At 36.6% G+C, this 21,980-nt stretch overlaps 1 protein-coding gene across 1 annotated transcript in view; it reads right to left on the bottom strand.

The window, feature by feature from the left end:
- The window catches only part of dcbld1 (discoidin, CUB and LCCL domain containing 1), a 33,273-nt gene extending 14,843 nt beyond the window's left edge, over positions 1 to 18,430 (bottom strand). The window contains exons 1-7 of the mRNA XM_082147045.1: positions 18,183 to 18,430; positions 13,707 to 13,925; positions 11,143 to 11,286; positions 10,240 to 10,291; positions 9,625 to 9,697; positions 3,619 to 3,752; positions 1,234 to 1,274 (exon numbers count right to left, since the gene is read on the bottom strand). Of these exons, the coding sequence (XP_082003171.1) occupies positions 1,234 to 1,274; positions 3,619 to 3,752; positions 9,625 to 9,697; positions 10,240 to 10,291; positions 11,143 to 11,286; positions 13,707 to 13,925; positions 18,183 to 18,258 (739 nt within the window). The 5' untranslated portion in view covers positions 18,259 to 18,430. The remainder of the gene's footprint in view (positions 1 to 1,233; positions 1,275 to 3,618; positions 3,753 to 9,624; positions 9,698 to 10,239; positions 10,292 to 11,142; positions 11,287 to 13,706; positions 13,926 to 18,182) is intronic.
- Between the last annotated feature and the right edge of the window lie 3,550 nt (positions 18,431 to 21,980).

The raw sequence follows: 21,980 nt of genomic DNA, 5'->3' as shown, positions 1-21,980 counted from the left end.
TGTGTGTGTATCACTAAAGCAAACAGTAACCAGACAATGTATCCAGGTTGTCAGTACGAAATAATGTAGCGGACTACTCTAGTAATGAGAAAAGGTTAATGGGTTTGACAAAATACAGATTTTAGGGTCCCTTTTAATTGATTACAATTTAGAATTTAAATTTAGGATTTTGAATTGAATGAAATGCAGACATGCAACAGTAACACAACAGTGGAATTGCATTAGTCCAAGGAGTTATTTTTAACTAATAATTTTGTGAACATTATAAAAAACTTGGATTTCTCTCGATTTACAAATCCTTGGGAGCTTTTAGGATAATGCAAGTACACAACTGCATGAAATATATCACACTGTGCAAGTGGTTTTTGAATATTTTATTACAAAAATCGTACATATTGTACCTTTAAATTAATCCATGTGACTCCACTCAATTTTATGAAGCAGCGCGAGTGATTTGATTGCGCAAAAACACATAACTTACCATTTCATTTACAAAATATTATTCTCCAACGCACATTCACGCAACAATGTCTGCTCTCGTGTCAACACAACACGCATGCAATGTTGTGCCATCGTGAACGCAAGTAGGAGATTCATATTTTGAAAAATAAAGTGTTTACACAAAAAAAAATGATATATTTTTTACCAAAGCACTAGCACCGCTTCATAAAACTGAGGTTAAACAACTGGAGTCACATGGATTACTTTAATAATGTATTTTCTAACATTCTGGAGCTTGAAAGTTGTAATTGTGTAAGCTGTCAATAGAGGGACAGAAAGCTCTGAGATTTCATTAAAAAGATCTTCATGTGTTGGCACATGCATACGCTTAACATCCGGCGTGTGAATTTGATTCATCAGCGCGTCCGCACAGGTAAATGACAACCGGTCTGTGCCGAACTCAAACAGCCAGAGAAAAACAAACTCAGGAGATAAGATATTCCCACGCCTTCCATTCACCCTGATACAGAGCAAACAGGGCTTCACATATCCGAACTGGTAAAAAAAAACCTGTTAGGCTGCCACATAGTGATTAAGCTAACTTCCTTTTTTTTTCAGAGGTGCAAATATACCAGTCAAACAAAACTGTAACACACAGCGGCAGCAGGAATTAACAGCAGGTGGCGAAAACCAATCAATGTCGCCACGGTCCAGGAAATAATAGGATTAATCCCACACCAATATGTGGACTCAGTTCACATCACCACTGAACCATAAAACAAAAGTGCTTACCGTTTGTCACAAACGTGAAGAGGGTTTCAGACAATGAGCCACTGAAAGACATGGAAAAACACAGATATCAGTGAGCACTGAGCGTTTTAGACACAAAACATCATTATTACAGAGATTAATTAAGGCCCTGTCATGTGAAAGTAACGCCTACAGAGGCCAAGAGGGAGATTCCCATTGTCAACCTTGTTGTGCTGCCAATTTCAGAGGATCTTCCTCGCTGGATCCCTCATCTCCCCCTCTGACAGGAGAACTGGGGTACAGCTGGGCCGGTGAAAAGAGCAGTGTGGTGGTAATTATAGGGGAACAGGCTGGGAAATTGCATCTCTGTCAGCCATTACTTAAAAACCTGTCATTTTCACAGGCTTCCTGGATGTGATTACTTTTTTATTACTTTTATGGCAGTTCAGCAAACCGTTTCAGAGTTCAGGGTACAAAGCGGTTTACGACAGCGTGAACGAACTGAAATGGGATATATAGCGGATGCTGTGCCAACAACAACAACAAGTCTGAAGCCTGGAAATACAAGCAATAAACTGCTGGCGACAGAAATATAATCTAATAAAATCAACGACAAAATGAATCAAGTGCTGATCAGAGTCGCCAGATTGATATAACTGTTTAAAAAGCGCACACAATAAAACATACGAAAGCCTGAGATCAAAACCCTAGCAATGTAATTACAGGAACTGATATTGATGGTCGTTATTCAGTTACGTAAAGGCGGACCCTGAAAACTGTTACATCATTAACATAATCGTCTTAGAGTGCAAATTATGGATTTAGTTTGACAAATCAATTGGTTTAAGAAATTAATGGCTGGATACGGCCTGGATCTGGCGGACTGTGGTAAACCTCGGGATAAACAGAGAGACTAATATTAGCGTAGACGCCATTCTTCTTATGATGTAACGAGTACATCAGGATTTATGGGGAGTGTTCCCGGTTCCGGCTGACCTAATCTATGCAGCCTAACATTGAATTATAGAAGTTTATAATGTGTTATGTGTATGCTAGGTCAAAGAAATGTGTTTTTAGTCTAGATTTGAACTGACACAGTGTGTCTGCTTCCCAGACAATGTTAGGAAGACTGTTCCAGAGTTTTGGTGCTAAATAGGAAAAGGATCTACTGCCAGCAGTCGATTTTGATATTCCTGGTATTATCAACTGGCCAGAATTTTGAGATCGCAATAGACGTGAAGGACTATAATGCGTTAAATCTTTATAGATGGTGCAGAAATCAAAAGCTTCTATTATAATTTCTGCGTCCATTGCAAATCGCGCTGTTTTTACTTCCATTTTGGCCTAAGTTTTCCCAGATCAGTACGTCTACCTTGGGATGTTTCACCAAGTGTATAAGTGTAAATGCAGATATCGGATACGAGTCACTTTTGAAAGAAGATGCAAGTTAGTCGTCAAAAAAAAAAAATCGAATACAGTGAACAAATCGGAATTGGGCATCAAGACCTGCAGTATAAAGGCAGCCTTACCTTAGTTTTAGAGAGCCATGGCCTAGCACAAGCACATGTTAAACCATACTGGTCATTTGGCTGACACCAGTTTGAGTCTGACCTGCTCATTTCCTGATCCCCCTTTTCTTCCTCTCCTGCTCATCATTTCCTGTTTTCACCATGTACTTTTCCTATTTATAAAAGGGCCTAACCAATAAAAATAAAAAAATAAAAAAATATCTGGATAGCGTGGATTTGTTGTGTTTAGGTTTCAAATGGATCATAGGAAGTATCTCTGGCTCTAGAGAGCTGCCCGTTGTCCTCTTAATAAATCACTCCTCAATGGACACTTCAAACCCTCCTCAGAGACTATAACGAGAGACAATCTCGATTTCTTTCTCAACCTGCCCCCAATTCCCTAGTGACAAATCTGTGAAAGACCAGCAGTCCAGACAGTGTCCCTGACATTAGGTACTACCTAAACCGTCCATCACGCTAAAGAAGGCAGGAATCGCCACTTAATAATAACTGCTGCACGGCTAGAGAACAAACCAAGGTCACATTCAGCCACAGCCGCTATAGTTGAAGCACCAGAATAAGACATGTTACGACTTGTCAGGGGAATTTGTAAGACAGACTATTTACATTTTTCTAACTGTAATCTAACAGTTTTCCCTGGCAAACTTACAACAAACAAACAAACAAACATGTTGACAGAAATGCACTTAAGATGGATGATCTATGAGGCAACAGTTGCGTTTTGCCCCATAGACTTCCAATGTAAATGCACAATTGTCAACTTTTTTTCTTTTCATGTACAAGGAAAGCCCACATGCTGATGTCAAACCCACCTAAGAATATAAAGGCAATCATGATCAAATCTGAGGCTTCGAGCTTCTGTCATAAAGAAACAACAGAATCCACTGCAGTAACTCACTCTTTTGACTGGATGCCGTTGGCTCTGACCGCAGGGTAGTGACTGAGCCCATGGCGATTCTCCACTGTGATTGGTCCTCCAAACTGGTCCATGATGACCCCAGCATGCACTGCTGCTTCACACAAAACTGATGTCTGAAATGGAAAGTACAGAGAGCACTCACACACAATAATGATGGGATCGACCAAGACTGGCCTGCAAGACTTAACATGCATGTTTTCTATTATAATACAATTTATTTGTTTTTTATTTGTTCCATTTAGCTGAATTTTCAGGCATTGCTCCAGTCTTCAGTGTCACATGATCCTTCAAAAATCATTCTGAATGATCATTGACAAGATTAATAGTGCACTGATGTTGTGAGCAGTGTCAGCTACAGTACCATAAAACACAATTCTGAACACTATTAGCACAGGCATTTCAATTCAATTTGCTCTGGTATTTCATAATTATTAAGACAGACCACCATTGAACATTAAGCATGCATGTTTTTAGTCACAACATAGATTAATTTAAGATTTCTGACTGAGGTGGGCTTTATAATTTCATCGTGAGGCAGCAATTACAGTAATTGTAGCAGACAGTGGAAATGCTTAGCATTCCTCAGCGACTGCCGCTAATGCTAGCGCTTTGTCACAGTAAATGCCTATGCATGAATAACCTTTCTAAAGTCCCTTTTATTTAACAAGGTAAGCCAGGTAACAGCCATAGTGGGATAAAGGATCTTTCAACACTGTAAAACTGTAATATTAAGCTTTGACCCTGACCGGGTCAAACATTTTGGAATGTGAATATCTGGAATTTTTCACTTGCTTATCTGCAACATGACAAAAAACATCCCGTGTTCAAATTAAGAACAAAATTAAGCAGATTTTTGCGACGTTTAAGGTCAATCTGCCAAGATGTTTTTCAGAAATTCAAAATAACAATCAATTCTTCAAATAATAAATTCTTCATAATAATTTCACAAATAACACATTAACCACACAGTTTTACCATGTTCAAATGCGCTTTTACTTTGAATTCACTGCTGTAATCCATTATTTCATCCCGGAGATGAAGATAAAATGAATTACAAAAATACTGCCGAAAAAAAAAAGGCCACTTAAAAAAGCTTGAGTAAAATGACAGACTATGGCATAAAGACTGAGAGAAGAGCGTACAGTCTCTAAGGTGGTTAGATGCTCTACACTGAGCCCATTAGCCACTTGCAAATCATTACTCTGATGAGGTAACAAAAGACGCATTGTGAGTTATCAGCAGAAACAGCCGCTCTGCATTCAGACTGAGATGCTTCATTAACCTGAACATGCCTCCTCCAGTCAGGGCCATAAATACAGCCCTATCTAACTGCTGCAGTCTCTACCTTTGATTTATGACACATAAAAGTTGTGCTGTCCCATGCAAAACTCACTACCGCAATGCAACACACTCATTTGATGAGTTGCTATGTGATTGGCTAGTAAGAAACCACACAGAACACCCAAGTAAAAAAAATAAATAAAAGCCCCACCACAAGTCTCTACGGGTGCATCTCAGTCAGCTCCCTAGCTTCCTAGGTCGTGACTCGTGAACCAGTATCTCGTGCACACTAATTGTAAGGACAGTAAGGACAGCAAGGACCTTGACTCACTACACATTGAGAGTTGGTTCATGTAGAGTTGGCTCACATTTTTGTTTCAAGCTTCAGAACTTCCATTAAGGGAACATAGTGAGCATCGATGCTCCCTGGATTTCATGGTGCATTGTGTGAGACTTATTAGGGAGTGAACATTTTACTAAGTTTAAGGATTTTACGATTGACACAGCCCTTAAAATGGCCGACTCCCTGATCAGAGCTGATTAAGATGCACCCTTAGATATTCAATTCCACCTTCAAAATAAGCCTAAACAATCTTTTTAGATATTTTAACACTGGTGAGTGAGTGAGCAAGAGTGTATGTGTATATAAATAAAAATAATCAGAGCTAAAGCTGCCTTTCCACCATTTCTGATCTTTTTTTTTTTTTTTACCTAGTGGCAGACGCATGTCATGAAGATGTCTTTACTCTTATGATGAATATATGAACATATCCACACAAGACAAATGACCGCCAATATGTCTAAAAGACATATGGTTGATTTTCTAGGGCTAAATCAATGTAAAATTTGTAATATACAAAGTTCTCCAGAACCGCACATTTTACAGAAAGTGTTTAAAATAATGTTTTAGAGGAAAAATACTGGTAATTCTCACTCAGCGCTTAGTTTTGGTAAGGTTAGAGTTGGAAAGTTATATCCGGTCTGGTAGTTGCACATAGTCTTGCATAGCAAGAGCTTCAGCTGATGGCAGAAGGTCTGGACTCCATCGCATCTTTCATTGGCCAAGGACCACCCAGAGGCCATCTGACTGACATGTAAAGCAACCAATCACAGTTCGTTTTGTTCTGCGTCATGTTTAGGGGCGTGACAATGTAAAGTTGATGACCCTAATAACCCTATAATGACAGCTGGCTTGCTTCTTCCATTTGGAGATTCGGAGTCATGGCATCTTTGTTTCCAGGTGGACCGTTAAAGAACATGACACAAATGTCTCCCGGACATCCTGTAGTATTCAACCAATCAGATGACGACTTGGAAAATCCTGAAGTGTTTCCAGTTAAGTGTGCCATATGCATCAGCCAACATGGGCATGACATCTGAGACTAACACTCCAGCCACCAAAGCCAAAATATTTAAACATCTGGAGCTCAAATTGGATCCGGAAAATCTTCATAGTCATATGCATATGATCCAACCTCCACACAGCTCTCAAAATGAACGAGTTCTGCCATCAGTCAGAGATAGCGGAAAAGCGGCTTAAGTACACAATGCGCAATAGTAGTGATGCTGGCCTTAGCAACTGAGCAAGCGCACGTTTTATTCGTTGATTTGTTTATTTGCATGCTTATTTGATTATTAACTGACTCTACGGTGCTGTCATTCATATGTAGCTTCTTTATGCAAATACAAAGTCCTCATTCTTAACCGTCCTTTGAAAGACCTTTGTAAACTGGCTAATTCATTGAGAGAACATGAGCTTGAGTCAAATCTCCTCACTCACAGTATGAAGCCACAAAGCCTTCCAGTTTTTACACAACAATCAATGAAACTTCCTGCTGACAACAAACTCACACACTACCATTCAAAAGTTTGGGCTCATAACTTTTTTGTAATAGTCTCAGCAAGGCTGCAATTGTTTAATACAAATATAATATTATATTTTATATATATATATATATATATATATATATATATATAATAAAATAAAATACAGTAAAACAGTAATATTGTGAAATATATTAAAATGTAAACCGTTTACTATTTTAAACTACAATTTCTTTACTAACAGGAAGGGATGTCAGTTTCTCTTATTTGCATGTAGAGGCTGGCACTATCTGTGCAAATAGATTTCATTCAGATGATTCATTCAGTCTTACAAAGTATTGACGAACCTAGAACTGAGATTAAGGTGGCAAAATAATGAATAAATATGTGTTTATGTGTGTTGAAGTGACTGCTGAATGGCTTTAGTGGGCAGATCCACACCCTCACTGTGGTGGCATTATCTGCCTGTAATCCCAGAGTCCACTGCTCCACCCGATCTACACAAAAGCCAATGTGAAGTAATCAATCGCTCTGGCTCTTTCTAAAGCCCTTCACACTCGCATATCAAAGCAGATGGCAGCAGGGTGGAAATGCGTGCCCTTGTCTTCCATTGTCGGTTAAGACCCTGTTGTGTGAGTATGGAGCCTGCAGCCGTGTGTCTGTTGTCTTTCTTGAAAATCTGTGATCCGTGATAGGGGTTAGGACAACTTAAAGCAGAGAGCGTTCCTCCTACCACCACTTTAGTCAGTGGAAATGTATCATTAGTAAAATACAATACAGAGAGATAGTCACGCTCTGATACTCTGGACTTTTCCCACAACCACAATGTGCATTTTGTGGTTTCTTTTGTGTTTTACATCTTTTAGTCTATTCCTGTTCTATTTACTCCCTAAATTTGAACTGCTGTTCAAAATTTTGGGATCGGTAAGATTTTTGATGTTTTTAAAAGAGGTACCTTATGCTCATCAAGGATGCATTTATTTGATTAAAAATACAAACAGTAATATTGTTAAATATTATGACAATTTAAAATAACCATTCTTTATTTGAATATATTTAAAATATAATTTATTTATGTGGTGCAAAGCTGAATTTTCAGCATCATTACTCCAGTCGTCAGCGTCACATGATCCTTCAGAAATCGTACTAACATGCTGATTTGATGCTCAAAAAAAAACATTAATTACTATTATCAATGTTGAAAACAGTTGTGGACAAAAAAAAAAAAAAAAATTAGGATTCTTTTATCTTTTGATCAATTTAATGCAGAAAATTCAGAATATATATATATATATATATTACAGATCCCAAACTTTTAAAATGGCAGTGTATATCATAAATACAGAAAAAACAGTAATATTGTGAAATATTATATTCTAAAATAATATTTTATAAAATATTTTCATTTTAATATACTTTAAAATGTAATTTATTCCTGTGATGTAAAGCTGACTTTTTAGCATCATTACTCCAGTCTTCAGTGTCACATGATCCTTCAGAAATCATTTAAATAAGCTTATTTGCTGCTCAATGTTAAAAATAGTTGCTTAATATTTTTATGGAAACCATGATGCATTTTTTCAGGATTCTTTGAGTTCAAAAGTTCAAAAGAACCGCATTTACTTGATATATAATATTTTAACGAAACAAAAGTCTTTACCGTCACTTTTGATTAATTTAATGTGTCCTTGCTGAATAAAAGTATGAATTTCTTTCAAAAAACCATTATTATTGTTTTAAGTATTAAACCTTTTAATTGCTACAAACTATAAGAATATATCAAAAATGTATTTCTCAGATCATAACTACATTGATATTTTTTCCTTATTTTGACATGATTGTTGGGGTCCAGAACTCTGAGACCACCTGTAAATGAACAAAATTAAGTATTTTGCAGATTTGTGACATTGAAAAGTCAGATTTTCTTATATGAAGCACAAAATGCACTTTGGAACATTCTCAAACCACCTAGTCATATTCAAATAAAAAAAGGCTGCATCAAATTAGAAAAATGCAAAATAAAAGCATTTTCACTTGTGGTCTCAGACTTTTGTACCTGACAGTATTTTTGCTACTGCAACACAACAGTTTCAGGTTCGTTCTACTCTACTTTTGGTTTTTAAGAGGTTAAGCTACGCACATGCAACAAACATTAGATTTAAATGAAAAGGCCTTTTTTTTTTTTTTCTTTATCACCCTCACAAATTCAACACAACCAGAACTTGCTGTGACACATAAAGCTCGACCAGCTTAGCTTTCACAAACAGGAAGAGATTTTACCACAATGCAAATCCTTCAGAAAAGCCCGTAACATCTTGAGTTATAGCTCAAAGCCCAAGCACATGATTCATTCCACATCAAACTAGCCGTTGCTGCTCGGCCAATCCCTCAAGTAACCCAAAGCTCTGACCCCGATTCGCTGGAGAGGTATGAACAATTACATAAACGCCTTTCATTCAGAGTTCACTGCCCACTAAGTGACCAGGGAGAACAATGGAGCCAGCACAAATGATCTGTCACTGCGTATCCTTGGGGTATCCACACATTCATACACACAAGTCCTGTCACAACAAATGCCTGACAGACAATGGGACGAGCCATTAGTGCATTCCACCCCCGACTGCCGGCCCGCTTAACATTCCCTGTGAAGGCCCTAGAGGCCCGAGCACCTGTGGGAAAATCTGCTTAGAGCAGCCGCTTTTCTTGGCTGAGTTGTTGCATCTGAAACCTGTTTGGGAAGCACCCCGCTGAGCATCTGCTTGGATGCAAGTAGTCGGCCTTGTAAATAACCCCTCAGCTTGGCTTAATGCTCTTCTGCGGATGCGAAATGAGCTGCAGCATGCCACCCACACCTGAGGAAAACAATGAGACGCTACTCACATGTCTGTAGCCCAGGGAAATGTCCCCAGACACGTCTCCCGTCACCGCTGCACATCCGGCCGGACAGTACGTCCTACACAGGGCGAGAACAAAGACAAATATCTGCTTACAGCATGCCATTTAATTATAGCTGACGGCTATAGATAAAGCAATGGATAGTGTGTTGATAATAGCTGAGTGAGGAACTAAAATTATAAGCACTAATGCGATGAGATACAGTCTGGAAAACTGTGACTACTGCCCAGGGTTCATTTTGTAATGTCTCGTGGCTTGGATATATTTCAAAGGAATAGTTTCAGATATGTCTGGGCAATATATACAAAATATTCACTATATATATTCACAATGCTATTCTGACTATTTAAGTACCATTTTTATTTGTATTTACCAAAAGAGTGTGTCATTATATATATATATAAAATGACACACTCTTTTGGTAAATACAAATAAAAATGGTACTTAAATAGTCAGAATAGCATTGTGAATATATATATATATATATATATATATATATATATATAGTCAAAAGATTTTTAAAAAATAGAGTTATATCGGGCAACTTGTGCAAGTTTAACTTTTTAAGGCGTCTATATCCCAACACACACTCACTCTCACCTGTACTTTGATGCTGGGAAATGACTGCCTCTGTCCAAGCATGTCAGCAGCTCTGAGGAGGAAAGCAGAGGAGGACACACAATGAGGGTAAAAATGGAGCAGATGATAAGTCTCCACAAAGGAAACAGGCCCTCCGACTCAACAAAAACAAGAACAACAGGACATAAGCATCACAACAGGATGACAGACCTACTTCCTGCACCTCCATGTCTGGGATGGAAACATATACATAGATATAAACCTCACTCATGCTCACATGACTATGACCCCAGACTGTCAAGCACATTTTATAAGCCAAGGCTGAATTTAAATGTATATTTATATGTGTGCGTGTGTCTGTGTTAAATTTAGGCCTCACCAAGTGCCAAATTAGAGTAACAATTGGTGTTGGCGTGTAGGGGTGGGAGAAAAACAAAAAAAAACAAAAAACCATTTATGTACCTCGATTCTCTCTCCAATGATTCTAAGCTTAGTTTTTAAGCAGATGCGCGATGACGCTGAGTGTGCTTTAGAAACACCCGTATTCTGCTTGCATACACATACACCACCACTCGAACCTTCCATAAAATAATCTTTCATAAAGTTAGGAAAGGTTGAAGCAAATTACAAGGTCATTTGTGGGCTTCATTGCAGGATATGCGCTGTGACAAAACTTTCATTTTTGGATTTGGATTTTTAATATTGCTTTTTTAATATTGTTCAAACTTGTCTTTTAAAGAAACATCCGTAAAGGATCTGCAAGCATCCAGAGGAGGGAAGGGGGCAAGCCACGGCATGGGTCCACTGCGGTTAACATGGGGGTCGGCCAAGAGACAAGAAGAATATTGGATTCCTAAGAGCTGAAGCTAAACATGTACAAAGTTGTGTTAAGAAGACACACGTTTCCTTTTAAATTAAAGATACCTTTGTGGTTTTCTGTGGAGTATGACAGCAGGAATCCTCTTCCAGAGATGTGCTGGCTGCTACGAAAGCGGACAGTCAGTTCGCTGGAGTCTGTGTGAATCTGCGTAGGCTTGGGCATCGGACCTCCGCAGTACTCCCAGTGCACTAGGGGAAATGGAAGGAAATGCATTATTAATTAATAAAAGATTAAGAATTAGAATCATACTGAGATATTAGCAGTGAGGTACAAGTCAGACCAAAATTAACACCAGTCAACTTGTAAAAAATATTGTAAGAGTAAAAAAACAGCCAGTTGGGCCGATAACTTATTTATACATTTCATATAAATAAATATATAAAAATAAATAAATAAATACTTGCACAAATGTAACCGTAAAATGTCAAAGTAAATAAAAAATGTTTTTTTAAAGCAAACTTTTTTAGCAAAAAGGTGAAAATAAATAACAATCAGGCACGGTTCTGAAGCTAACTCTGAATGTCTTCTCAATCAACAGTCTCTAGTCTTCATAAAAGAAAGGTGTAGAAGTCCTTTATGAAACCAAGAATGCAGAAATTGTGTTTTTTGGGGGAAAATTACGACATGACTGAAGGATGACACGTCCAACACAGATGAGTTTCTGATAAGCTCTGATGAAAATCAAAACACTTTCATCTATAAAACATTATTACCGAACGCACCAAAGGGTCAACACACTAAGAAGTGTGATTGACACAAGTGTCATACTCTGCACCAACACAAAGCATGTCTCTCAACTGCTGTTTAAGAAGAGGAATTCCAGTCGTTCCACTGCAGGACGCTTTGATCAGTGAATGTGGCTGAGGCTCGACTCTGACACCATGACAGCGTTTGTGGTTAAAAGGGTTGGCAGGGGAGGAACCAGACATAGTGTGGGAAGATTCATGTCCTCCAGGCTCTTCTTCTGATGCTGTTAATTCTCTAAAACTGTTAATTAACTCAATGGTTCTGGCTTCAATAAAAACACCCACTGCTCTGGTTTATCAGAACAACATTTCAATGTAGATAAGAAAATAATATCTCCAAAGTTAATCATCTATGGGTGCACAAAAAGAAAGGCAATAAATCTTTTCTGGGCAGGATGACCACAAGAGACCTCAGGTCCAGGGCTGAAAGATGATAGGCTAATAAAACAGAACAGCCCATTCACTTCAAGTGAAGCGCTACAATATCCTTTCCCCCCCCCATCCATAATTAACAAAACAGTAGGTGGGTAATTTCATTCACACAGTGGTACAGATGTAACCTGGGGTTATATATGGATTTTTGGAGAGAACAGTTAGAGCATCACTGTTCTCTCCAAAATCCATATATAACCCCAGGTTACATCTGTACCACCGTGTAAATGAAATTACCCACCTACTGATGAATTTCTCACTTCTACCAGGGTCTGCCAATGACTAGAAAGAAGCATAATGCCTAATGTAAATAACTTTTTTAAAGCATTTTTAAACTTTAAAGGAATTCAGAATGTTGGAATGGATCAAACAAAAACAAATAAACAAAAAAAGACTGGCAAGGAAATGGAATTAATTCAAAAACTGCCAATCATTTTTATTTAATTTTTTTATCAAAGGTACCAAAATTCCATTCTGGAATATTTTTGCACAATTTAACCCTTGGGTATAACCAATGGTCATATTTTAGCAACCGTTTAGACATTTACCTAATCTAATTCAGGGAAATATTTCATGAATGACTGACATGAATTGTCTTGTTACCTTATTAATTGAAATGCATTTGTACTAGAAAAACTTGCAAAGCTATACATTTCTTTTTGAATAGGAATAATGCATGAGTACAGAATCTGTGCACATTTCCTGTTCAAAAATAAATGAATCAGAGTTCATCTGCAATTGCACTTATGGCAATAAATTGCAAAAACTGCAAGCTCATTCAAAAAGAAAGATATTAGAAATGGAAGATAACAAGTGACAATATCCTTAAGGAAACAGGCAGAATTGCCAACATTTCACCATAATCTCTAAAACATCCTCTGACACACTGGCCTCTGTGGTTTCCTCTTGCTTTACAGTAAATTTATCAATGTGTGACTGGTGCCGACTCATGGTAATGCTCTGATTTAAAGTGCTTTACTCATGTTTACTCACAGTAATGTGATCTAGAGGAGTTTAAACTGACTCAAGAGCATATGATCAACTATATCACAATATGATTGCACAAGATGTTACAACTAGGCTTAAATTAAATTTCTAAATGTTTCCTACAGGATTCTGTTTCTGCACAACACAGCAATATTGTCTCAGCCAACGGGTCAGATTGGGGTAGGATTAGATCTGTTTATCCAACCAAAAGAGGTTTGGGAAACCCGTTTGAAAATAATCATTATGTTTGGTGCCAAACTTCACCTTTAAATTCAAATACAGCTGTCAAAAAGCAATATACAAACAAAACTTAATCAACAGAAACTACTTAATCCATCATACTTTCCATTAATCAATCAAGGAAACCTTGATGCAGGGAAATCACAAGATAATGGCATAATGTAAGCAGCATGTTCATCGCATAAATGATTGAAACCGCTTACCATTTTCTGCCCCATATGATCCTTTTAGAACCTTTAAATAGTCTGACTCGCAGTCCTTCTTCTCCATGTTCAGGTCTCCAAACTTGAGGATGATCGTGTGGCCGATGGGTACACGGATCCGCCATTCACACCAGGAGTTGTTGGGGTAAGTTCCTGGGTAGTTCTTGGAGGACAGGACACCACTCTCTTGGCCCAGGACATAATGACCACAGCCATCATCTGTAAAAAGTATAAGAGAACGTGTTGTAATTAAGCATGGTGAATTCAGACCCAGGAAGAACAAAACTAACATTTTAATGTTTAGTACTTTTAAGTCTCTTATGTTCAAACTGCAATTCAGTTTGGTACCAATAATGGCACAACAACAAAAATCACCTTACAAGTTTTTAAAGCTTATTCCCAAATTTTAAAAGACAATATTATATTGATACAAGCCTCAGATCCGTTCTCTCTTGAAGATCAAACAGCAATCCAGCCTGTTATGTAATGGCAAGTAAGACTCCAAGTGCACATAAATGTCTGATTCTGTTGCAACAAAAGACTGCATGAACTCAACAAGCCAATGCATGTCAACCTAACATAAACCAAGTTTAATTAAAATTTAATTAACTCATTGTTTCAACATGCACATACCCTTAGGACAAGTCAAAGCACCAGAAGAAACCTCTACTACAATAAGTTTTGTAATTAGAAGAGAGAGACAATACAGAGGAAATACGATTTCTAAATACGAGTAATGGAAGATTGTTTCAGCCACTTAATCAAAAAAGCCAAAGGTAATTTCGACTTTCATTTCACAATTCAGATTTTTTCCCTCACAACTGTGAGTTTATATCTCACAATTCTGACTCTCACAATTGCTAGTTTATATCTCACGAATGAATTTCGTAATTGTCAGTTTACATCTCGCAATTCAGACTTTTTACCTCAGAATTCTCAGTTTACATTTAGTAAGTCAGACTGAGTTTATATTAAAAAAAAGTCTGAATTGTGAGATGAAATGTCGCAATACCTTTTATTTCATCCTTGAACACTTAAAGAAATAGTTAACTCAAAAATAAAGATTTGGTCATTATTTAGTTGCTCACATTTAGTTCCAAATCCAAACCCTGACTTTATTTATTCCATGGAAAACAAAATGAGAATTGTACTTTATGCTCTTTTCCATGCAATTAGTCCTCATGGAGACTAAAGTTTTCAAACTTAAAAACAAAATTTTCTCAGAATTCACAGTTTACATCTCGCATTTCTGATTGAGTTTATATTTGTTTTAAAAGTCTGAATTGTGACATATAAACTAAGAATTGTCAGAGAAAAAGTCAGAATTGTGAGAGAAAAGTTTTTTATTTTTTATTCCATGGCGAAGACATGCGTCCATAGATCAGTGACAAAGGTGGTGTTAGAAAATGTCAGCTGCCGGACACAAGTCTCGTGGATGATCCCAGGGTGAAGAGCTCCCACGCTGGGGGGTTAGAGCATGCATATGCGCATTTGTGCATGTATTGTCAAGACTACTGTTCGCTGATATGTTATGGCTCCGTTATGTCACTGTCTCCCATGGTAAAGGCACTCACACCTGTGATGGCACCACCAACTCCTCCTTTCCCTCCAGACAGCTGAGTCTCCAGAAGCCACTCAGGAACTTGGCGCTGATGTATGCATATAACGAACTCAGAGACCCCAGAGTTTTGTGAAATTGAAGGCATTCTTAAATGACACAAGGAATGAAACAGGACTGACGCTATAAATAGCACCAGTGTTTTTCTAAGGGAACATTCGCCCACACTAACCCAAAAATGCTTTCTTTGACCTCAGCTGGTACTACGTCAGTGCTAAATACTCGCGGACACACAGTGGCCTTTGTGGTGGCGTCTGAACTCCATCCAGATGTAGGGCTGGGTCGTGCAAAAAAAAAAACTTTTTTTGATGGACGGAAACCTCAGGGCAGGTGTAGAGGGATGACAGCACGTTAATCATCGCCATGCAAACAAACTAAGCTACAACGACTACACATTAAAAGAATATTTTGGGTTATTTATTAAGAATTTCAGTGAAGTAGATGTCAAAAATAATATTTATTCAAAATGACCAAAAGCGGTTGTAGCTCACTTTTGCATTCATTCCAATGGGGAAAAACATGGTGGAGCATCTGAAACCAGTTCTTTCAGCATGTTGAGGAACACCTGGCAATCGTCTGCCCCAGGGTGGAGCACAAATATTCAGAGAGAGTTCTGCATGTACAGACAATCCGACTGTCTCCTAACATGCATGCAGCTATGGGTTCACACTAGTAGGATATTCAATTTACACTCTTACACTTAAGATACACTTAAAGTGTTCTAAAAGGAGGTTTTCTGATGCCATAGAACAATTTTACAACAGTGATGCCATAGAAGAACTATTTTTAGGTTCCCCAAATTACATTTTAGTGAACAGTTCTTAAAATAACTACTAGTGTAAAGAACATTTTGATAATCTGATTCAACTTTTTTCCAATCTAAAGAACCTTGTGTGCAATGGAAAGATTCCATGGATGTTAAATGTTCTTCATGGAACCATTAATGCCAATAAAAGAACCATTATTTTTAAGAGTGTACAATCAAAAACACTGTGCTTAGCAAGAATACTGCCACAAAGTAATAACTCTTGGATAAACAATTATAATACAAAAAGAAGGACCAGTATCAGCAGTACTGAACTGAAGTATTTCACCCTTGACTGAAACACTTAAATTAATAGTTCCCTCAAAAATAAAGATTTGGTCATTATTTAGTCACTCCCTCTATAGAAAACAGAATGAGAATTGTACTTAATGCTCTTATCCATGCAATTAGTTCTTGTGGAGATTAAAGTGTTCAAACTTCAAACAAAATTCGAAAGGTAACAAAAGTGAGTGAATTACTTACAGTTTTGGGAACTACATCATTAAAGGGATAGTTCACACAATAATGTATGTCATCATTTACTCACCTTCATGTCTTTCCAAACCTGTAAGACTTTTGTTCACTTTCGGAACACAAATTAAGATCTTTTTGAAGAAGTCTTAGAGCTTTCTGACCCTCCATTGATTGACAGTCCACTTTGATGCTTCAAAAAGTTCATAAAGAGATTGTAAAACTAATCCATTTGAATTTAGTGGTTTAGTCAATTTTCTGAAGAGACACGATCGCTTTCACATCAGTTAAGGTAAATGGAAGCTCAAGCATGTTCGCTTGACGTGCAAGAACCAATGAAGTCAAGCAAGCTCGGTTGAGCTTCATCTGTGCGCGCTGATCAATGTTTATATGAGAATAAAAGACTAAATTCAATCTGTTCATCAAATAAAGTGATCGTGTCTCTTCAGAAAATTTGGACTAAACTCCTCAATTCATATGGATTAGTTTTACGACCTCTTTATGAACTTTTTGAAACATCAATGTGGTAGTTGCATAGCTGTCTATGGAGGGACAGAAAGCTTTCAGATTTAAGTAAAAAATATCTTATTTTTTTCATATCAAAACATTCATTTGTGTTCCGAAGATTAACCAAAGTCTTGGAAATTACAATGCACGAGTCATATGGATGTTTTATATAAAAAAAAATAATAATTCACATTCCTGACAACCTCAATCCCTACTTTAAGCAATTGTATGCAAAAGTACAACCATTAAAACTTCTTGATTTGTGTTACACAGAAAAAGTAATAAAAGTTCTGAGAATGACCTTTTTTTCTTTTCTTTTTCTCTGAACTGTTCCTTTAATAACCAAATGTTTCTCCACTCCAGAGTTATCGTCTCTGTATTGTGTGCACTGTACGCTGAATTAAAATGAGTCCTAAAGGAATATCCCAGCAGTAAAAAGACCTCTGTAGTCTCTACAGTACTAAAATCCAAGACAAAAGATACATGTTTTTACACAATGCAGATCAGATGCTGCTTTGACCATCCAGAGACAATTTGACTAACACACACACAGTCCCGCTGTGAGAGTGATTCGAGGGAAAGTTGTCCTTATGGACATGTTGTGTCAGCGCTGCATGTGCTATACAGTCAGCACATTTTCTAATGAGCCAAACTTGACATCAAAAATCTTATCCACCGTCCATATCTAAAGTTTAAGGATATCAACTTTAACTTTAAAAGGTACTACAGTTTCTATGAGAAACACGTGCAACACGAAACTAATCATAAACACGTAAATTGTAAGCATGTGTTGTAGTGCGTGTTGTATATGTATTTGAATCCATTGGAATTTAATGTTTAGAACTCAGAACGAAACGCACTGCACTCAAGAGTTAACAGGATCTGAAGCTCATGTGACAAAGTTTGAAACATTATAACTCCCCAAGAGCAACTGTACGTTTACTTACGATGATATACTACAACCACAAATGCATGTTGCACGCAAACAACTCAAAATCCTCCAGCAGGAACCTCTGACGCCTCAGCAAACAGACTCTTTTGTTTCCGATCATCTGCCGTGTTTTTGTTCACTTACCCGGTTTCTCTGCGAGCACGAGCGGGTGAATTGAATATAAGAGTATCAGTCCATGCAGTGCTGTGTGTCCAGACATCTCCACTCGAAACCGCTGTGAATGAGAGGAAAACGCGAGGGCGCATTGGAGAAGCTTCACGATAGCATGTTTACCGGGGGAAACTCGTGTATGTGTGTGTCCGTGTGGATCACCAAACGCCTTGAATGAACTCTTCTTCCGCGTTTCTCCCACAAGCGGCACCAAGCGGTTACTAGACCAGTCTGACGGGTCTGTCTTGTGTCCGGCTGTTAGTATGGGAGCCTACTAGCCTAGTATAGATACTGAGTGTGGAATGGATACAAAGTGATACTGAATAGAAAGTGCATTTTTTCAACTTCGGCCAATTTTATATCTCAAGACTAGACTTTTATTAAACTATTAGATTTCAAAGTTTTTCTTTTTGTTATAACCTGTCACATTAAAATTGCCTTTATTTTTCATGTTTATTTTTCATTCATTTAAGGTAGCCTACAACAAGCGATTCATCTTGAGACATGCTAGCAATGCAAAGTAATTTCTTCATTATTTTTTAAGAGTTTTCTAATAATATTAAATAGTATTTTATAATAATAAAACAATTATATATGATAAAATATAATAACATTACTATTTAATATATAATACATAATAAAATCAAAATAATAAATTGTATTTATATATATTTTTTTATAAAACTTATTTAAAAAAAATGCAGACCTATAATTTAATAGCTTTACTACTTTTTAAATGCTTTTCTAATTTAGATATTGTTTTACCCTTCTGCTAGACCCAGCGTTCTAATCGTGAAATATGACAATGATAAAGTATTACGTTTACAATAGCCTACTGATCTAAACAAAGAGAGAAATATTAAATTCAATATTTATTGTATGGATATTATCTATATTTTCCCCCTCAATTTCTCACTCTATGTCGTCATTTCCGCCACAAACCACTAATATAGTTTTTCAAAAGTTAGTGTACTAAGAAGAGATGATATAGCTTGTGGAGATATCATGTATCTTGTGGAGAAAACAAAGATAAAGCAAGGTAAATATCTTATTTTTTATAGTAGGCTACATCACCTCCCAAATCGTGGACCAAATTTGGACAAGTAATGCACAGTCAAATAAGTGTGAAAATATTATTCAATTGTGTGTATTTAGGATACATAAAATGATAGCTATGACATTAGCCTTAGCAATATAAAATGGCCATCCATTTGATTAAAAATCTTTAAAATGAAATTTGTTAAAGAAAAATTCTAAACATTAATCTGAACAAAACTATGTTGTATGTTGTAGTAATGTCAGGCAGTGACCGGTGGATTTCCAGTAACATATGGCCATTCTCACAGCATATGACACTTCATCTGTGCCAGGAAAGCACAGGCCTGGTTTTAACTTACTGGGCCATAAAGTTTTATTACTGTCATTATGAAAAACCCTGCAGACAGTCACCGCGCAAAGATCATGTTAATGATAATGCAGTAAAAAGGCTAATTTCTGCATGTGCATCTGATAGGCTTATAGCACAGCAAATGTCACACAATAGATTGTTATATATATATATATATAACCTTTTATATGTGCTATTATGATAGCTTAAGCTATTGCGCTCTCTGCTGGAGAGATATCACACAATCTACAAGCCAGTACAGGTGTTTGTTTTCCTATTTTATTTTCAGGTCTAAAACATTTTTTCAATCTAAAAAAAACACAAAAAAACCCCCATAAATCTTTAGTCTCTATCACACCGTTTGCAGTACACAACAGCAGTATTTTCTTTTCAGTACCAGTTTAAATGTGTATGTAACTATGTAGGCCTATATATATATATATATATATATATAAGGGTCATCCTTTAATCAAAAATATAATCTTGTAAATTAATTTATATTATTTGTGTTAGTAATGTTTTAACAATCATCACAGCATATTTTTTTAAAAAAATTTTTTTATAGAGAATAATGAGTTTTTCAACCAAAAAAAAAGGTTTATTGGTTTTGATGGAAATGAGAATCCTCTATCTTGCAATTTTGTAGCATTTCATAAAAAACCTGTAAAACACCTAAACAAATCACAGTTTGATCTCTAAACTGACCAGAAATGTTATATAATGGATGTTTACTGAAACACTGAACACTATAATTTACATATATATTTTCCATCCAGTGAAAACTATTGTAAAACACTAGATGGAGCTGTTGGTTATGTTTATTTGACAAGTCTTCTGAAATCATCTAATGGCTCGAGGCAGTTAACTTTAGAGTATCATATGCTCGAAAGTAATTGTAAACTGTGCACTAGTGAGGTTTGACTGTCTGTTCTGTCATAATACAAATTTACATAACTGTGCCAAATATGATTTATTATGTTGTTGTTGTTGTTGTTGTTGTTATTTAGCCTACACAGATGAATGCAATTGTAACTGATAGAGATACATACAGATTACAAAATTATCTGCAATAAAAATGTGAGTAATGGCTCATCATTTTGGCACCTGTACTGCCATAAGCACAAGTGCAGCTCATAACTGAATAATCTCAGACAGATGGTTTGAATGAAGACCTGTAATGCTATACAGAACATTATGTCTCATTCACACTTGGGTTACTACACCTGTTTGAAGACTACCCATATAATTGTTAACAGAGCAGCTACTACAGATATTACTGTGAATTATTAAAAATGTTTGTTTTAAAAAGTTCTTAAAATGCATTAAAGTCTTTCTTTCTTGATTGAGTTTGGTTTAAAATGAGCAAAATGAAAATGTTCATTTTATAAGAACAAAAAAATGTGGTTGATATTAGACGAATCAAACACTCAAGAAAAAACAGTGATTCATTTGGGATTATTTCTGCACAATGATCTGAACCTACACTGTAAAAAAAAATTACATCCCCAAGTCAAAAATTTCAAGTGACCGATAACATCTAAATTTTTCAATTAGTCTGACGTATTATTTCTCATTGAGCCAATGTTAACAGACTATTGCAACAAGAATTTCACTTGGACCAATTGAAAAATTTAGATGTTATCGGTCACTTGAAATGTTTGATTTGGGAGGGTTATAAATTTTTTACAATTTTTTCAATTAATTATAATGTAATATTAATAATAATAAATAATGTAATATTAATGCACTCATGAAACAGGTTCAGTAGTGATCTAGCTTGAAAAAAAAAAAGGCATAGGGCCAACATCATCTGCCTAATTAAAATAATACTGTCAACATATTTTAAGTTATAGAAAGCTTTTTTCTTTATCAATATTTGATTTTAAAAGTTCAAATTAAATAAGCTTGCTCCCTTTAATGATAACAGGGGGTTTCTGTTCCCTGCTAACACACTCCGCAAGTAACATACAATAACACCAAACTGGTTTATTTCAATACGCTCCTGCAGAGTTCAACAGCTCAATCACTGTCTGACTTCTTACATTTCTTTCATTTCTGCAGAGAAATCATTCAGGACCGCCGTGCTTGAGGATGACATCATGAACAAACACTGTATATGAGATTTATTTATCAATGACAAGAAGTCATTTCAGAAATACCACAGCGCACCGAGAGTCTCTGAAACCACAGGTTAGTGTTTCACCTCATAGCTCACATACTACTTCAAAGATGAAGTTTAACTTTGCATGGGGTTTCTACTCATTGGCATCACATTCCTCACATATGATTCTTAACACAATCAGCTGCCCTGTTTACCCCTGGTGTTAAGATGAATTTTGGTCGATCACAAGTAAACAAGGGAGGCACATTCCCTTTTACACCTG

Source organism: Leuciscus leuciscus (genome assembly GCF_965113295.1).
Source record: "Leuciscus leuciscus genome assembly, chromosome: 19".
NCBI lineage: Eukaryota > Metazoa > Chordata > Actinopteri > Cypriniformes > Leuciscidae > Leuciscus > Leuciscus leuciscus.
Note: the sequence above shows the minus strand (reverse complement) of the source record. Positions and strands in the feature narration are given on the sequence as shown.